This window comes from Bison bison, unplaced genomic scaffold (genome assembly GCF_000754665.1).
Source record: "Bison bison bison isolate TAMUID 2011002044 unplaced genomic scaffold, Bison_UMD1.0 scf7180017864080, whole genome shotgun sequence".
NCBI classification, from domain to species: Eukaryota; Metazoa; Chordata; class Mammalia; order Artiodactyla; family Bovidae; genus Bison; species Bison bison.
Genome location: NW_011494652.1, coordinates 2,029,194 through 2,033,592, shown reverse-complemented (window position 1 = coordinate 2,033,592; position 4,399 = coordinate 2,029,194). Strand labels below are relative to the sequence as shown.

Here is a 4,399-nt window from a genome sequence, read left to right as displayed (position 1 = left end):
GACAACCTCTGGGAATGGAGCAGGTCCTCGGGAGTTTCCTCGGGGACTAAGTGCGGCATCTAAGCTCAAACTCAGATTCACTTTCAACTCTCCGCTGTGCAAAGGGAGGTGGGCCCCTCCAGGAGCCCGGCCTGTCCTGTGTGACTCCGCTCCGGCCCAGGCGGCCGCACCTCCGTACTTGTCCTCTTGCCGCAGGCCGGGGGCCACTGGGGGCCCTGGGCTGGGCAGGGCCAGGCCGCACGTGCCCCCGACGCTGGGCCAGCCCGAGTCTGAGCGGCTCCTCCTGGCGGCAGCCCTCTCCACCAGCCCGATGACGGCCATGGGGTTCCTGCGGCCCACGAGCAGGGCCTCTTCTGGAAGGCACAGTGGGCAGAAACAGCGGTTCATGCCAGCTGGCCTTGGCCTTGGACTGAAGCGGGTTCAGAGGGTAACTTTCTGTGCCCCAGGCATCCGCCCCAGTGTCAAGAGGGTGATCGAGCCTGGAAAGCCCACTGGGAATCTCTGAGCGGGGGGTTGGCGGGGTGGAGGCCCAGGACCGCTGCAGAGAGAGGCTGTCGGGGTCAGCCTGCCTCGGGAGATTGTGGGTTGAGAGAGGTGCGTTCTGGTGCTCCCGGACCTGAGACCCCAGATGCGGTCCCCCCGGACTTCCAAGGTACCACCCCCCGACCCCCGCCATCCCGGCGGTTTGTGTTCTGCGTCGTGCCTTAGTGGCAGAGCCCGGGCCTGCGAGAGGGTCCCCTCCTTTCTCTGCACTGGTAACTCTCCAGCGACCAGGTGAGAAACACCCCGCCCGTGGGCACTGCTGGCGAGGGGCATGTCCACGGGGGCCTGGCTGCTGGGGGCGGGAGGGGCTGCTCACAGAGCGGAGGCTGGGTCCTCTGCGCCACCGCCAGCCGGGGGCAGGGAGCGTGTGGCCTGGCAGTGCCCCTCCCCTCCAGTTCCAGGGCAGTCTTCCTGCCCGTGGAGAGTGGGCTTCCTGGACGTTAAGGGGCAGCGGTCCCTGCCCACGGCAAAGGGCAGTCAGCGATTCGCTTGCCAGGGGCCCTGCTAGCCCGCGCCCAAACCACCAGCCCACAGGAAGGCCTCCCAGCCCCGACCCAGGCAGGCCCCACTGGACGACGGGGGACACGTCGATGACGTGGACATGACTCGGGGAGACGCAGACACGCTGGGCGAGCACAGACGGGGAGAGGCGGGGCAGACGCCACACGAGATGGGACGCGTCCCGGGCTGGGCCTCCCCCTGGAGGACCCCGAGCAGGGAGGAGACAGTACGGGTCACGACACACTCTGGACATCGAGTGAGGGTCACGGGGTGGTGGGGGCTCGCCCCTTACCCTTCTTCTTCCGGACGGAGGCTTGCAAACAGAAAGGGCAAGTGTGAGTCCCAGGGCGGCAGGGGTTGGGGCAGCGACTCCCGGGGCCCAGGTCGGGCTCCCTCGCTGAAGGCCTGATGACCGCCCACTCCACCATGGGGGCCCGTGGTCCGAGGCAGATGCAGGCGGGTGAGGGGGCGTGGTCCACTCTCCTGGGACCTGGGGGCCTGCCCTGTCTGCAGAGGACAAGGGGGTCCCCTCTCACAGCTCCTGCCCCCGCCGCAGTGGGCGTCACACGCCGACAGCTCTCAGGAAGGACCCTCAGCCCTGGGCTGACGCAGCTGGAGCCCCCTCGAGAGGTGATCTGCCTGTGGGTCGTCCTGGGGGAGCCCTCGTGGCAAACGCCACCGGCTTTAGGGACGCTCACGTGGACAGTCACACCGCTGTCCCTCTCGGGGGCTGGGCCGGGCCTGGAGTGCAGGGGGTAGTTTCTGGAGAGTCTTGTTTGGACAGACAAGGTGTGGTCCAGAAGGAGCCAGTGGGAGGGGGCTCTGGCGGGGCTGGGAGGCCCCACGGCAGGGCTGCCGGTTTCTAGAAGACCTACGCCGTCGACCCAGCTTCAGGTCTAGCCCCAGGATGCGGTGATGGGCAAGGGGCGCTCACGAGGGCTGGCCCAGGCCCTGGGAGACCCTGACAGAGGAGCCGCAGATGGGGAGAGGCCACTGTGTCCTTCTTCTGGATGGAAGGGTCCAAGGGTCTCCCCCTTAAGGCTGGGCCCGGTCAGAGCCCCTGGAGAGTCCCAGACCAGCGAGGGTGCTCAGACCTCGCCCCCTTGACCGGCTGGGCCTGCGGGGGCGGGCTCTGCATCAGGGCTGGTTTTGTGCTCCTGGAAGCTGCCCTGTGCCAAGTCACAGATGCTACCCTTCTTCCCTGCCCGCCAAGCCCTCTCAGCCAAGAGAGCCTTCAGCCCCTGGCCGCTCCTGCGTGGTCAGAGCAGCCTCCTCGGGGACGTGTCCCTGAGCCATGGTCCCTGACCCGGGGGGGTCCCTGACCCTCCAGGATGGCAGCTCGCCAGCACTGGGTGCCACCCTCGTTATAAGCCATGCAGCTAGGCCAGGGGCCCACATGGCTCTGCGCGCCCTCCCCAGGCCATGCCCTGGGGCCCAGCGGACACAGCCCTCTGTCCCTTCTGGTCCTCTAGAGAAGGCCCCAGCAAGCCCCGTGCCCTGGCCTGCAGCCCGCCAGCCCACTGCTGTCTGTACCCGCCCCTGGGGCCACGCGCGAGAGGAAAGATCTCGCGGGCACCCTAGACCGCAGGGCTCTGCTTACCTTTATCCACTAGTGAGAGGCCCAAAAATTCAAAACAAAACAATGTTAGACGAAACAAGAGAGAGGAGGCCCAATGGTGAAGCTCCCCCGAGCCCAGGAGGGACGCGGGGGGCCAGTGCAGGAGACCACACTCAGGGAGGCTTCCTGACGCCCTCCCGGTCGCTGGGGCCGGGAGAGGGGCGAGCGGGCAAGCGGGGGTACCATGCACAGGCTGGGGCTCTGCGAGGCCAGTCTGCGGGCACACTGGGCGCGGGGCCGGGCGGGTGGGAGCCGGCACTTACCGAGCTCCTCCAGCTCCGAGGTCATGGACTTGGAGCGCAGGGTGAGGGCCGTGGTCGGAGCTCGCTTTGGAGGCGGAGGAGCTGGGAGGGGGCGGGCAGGAGAGACGGAGTTGAGAGCCTGGCCCCCTGCCGCCCTCACTCGTCCTTCCAGAAGGGTCAGGAGGGCCCTGACCTGCTGGGATGGCTCAGATGGGCCTTGCCCCGGGGCAGGGAGCTGGCGGTGGTCACAGGAAGTGCTGGAAGTTCTCACACGCGCCTCCAGCCTCCTAAGGGGGTGCATCTGGCCTGCTCCTGGCTGCCCTCTGCAGGCCTCACTCAGGCCCCGTGTCCCCCAGCTGTGACCACTCTTGGGGAGGCTCTTGGACCTCTGCCTTCCCCGGGCCCAGGCCGTGAGCTGCTGCAGTGGCCGATGCAAGTGTTTGGAGCGGGAGCCCCAGGCCCCCGTCTGTCTGCTGAGCACAGCCGGGCCTGAGGCCAGGGCGGCCCTTACCTCCTAAGCGCCCTTTCCGACTTGTTTCCTGCTCTCAGTGGGGGACTGGGAGCCCTGCGGAGGGCGAGCGATGGGGCGCCCTGCAGGTGCCTGAGCCCAGGACGCAGGGAGACAGGCCCCCGCCCTGCTCGCTGCGTCCCTCGGGCAGGCTGGGGGCGGGGGCGGGCACCTTTCTTCCGGGCGGTGTCATCCGGGTCCAGACTCCTGGTCACCGTGACCACCTTGAGGACCAGGTGGTTCCCTCCCTGGCGGATCATGGTCACGACCTGCCGGTGGCCAACCTTGACGACGTTCTCGTTGTTCACCTGCGGGGAGAGGAGGCGGGCGGTGAGCCCAGTGGAGGGGTCGCAGGCGGGCGGGCCCCGTGGGAGCGAGGGTGGTCCTCAGGGAAACCGGGAGGCTGAGGCCCGGGGGCCGGCCAGGGCTGCTTCCTGGGAGTGAACGTTCCCGCAGCTGCCGGGGGACAGGACTACCTCCTGGGCAGCATGAGCCTCAGAGATGTCCCCCGGGGCAGCCCCAGGAGCAGCTTCTGGGCCACCAGCTTCACACCGAAGCCCAGCACAGGCTCCCTGCCTGGTGGGCCTTCCATGGCATGGTTAGGAGGGAACGCGACACTCGGCTGCCTTGTCCCTCGCCCAGACACCCCCGTTCCCTCCGGGCACTCCTTCCTTCCTCCTCTCTGGTTCAGAGGCCAGAAAAGACGGAAAGCTTGGCTGGGGAGGTGCTAAGGCCGATGCGTCACTCTGTTACTCGGAGGGACAACCGCTCCCGGGACCCTGACCCTAGGGTCACCAGGATCACCTTGGCTGACACGCCGTCCATCAGAGCCCCTCGGCCGGGAGCTCTTGGTGCCGGTCACAGCCTGTTCGTGCCCTCTGATCCCTATCCGTCCCTACTGGGATGGTGCTCGCGGCACGAAGGCACACAGGACCCCGGCGATGTCCTGTGGGCCGGTGGGGCCTGAGCCCCCGGCACCGGGCACCT

The 4,399-nt window shown here is 68.0% G+C and overlaps 1 protein-coding gene across 1 annotated transcript in view; it reads right to left on the bottom strand.

The window, feature by feature from the left end:
• Positions 1-4,399, bottom strand: part of SHANK2 (SH3 and multiple ankyrin repeat domains 2) — a 563,331-nt gene that overhangs the window by 19,108 nt on the left and 539,824 nt on the right. Inside the window, exons 26-27 of the mRNA XM_010837814.1 lie at positions 3,585-3,720; positions 2,926-3,006 (exon numbers count right to left, since the gene is read on the bottom strand). Of these exons, the coding sequence (XP_010836116.1) occupies positions 2,926-3,006; positions 3,585-3,720 (217 nt within the window). The remainder of the gene's footprint in view (positions 1-2,925; positions 3,007-3,584; positions 3,721-4,399) is intronic.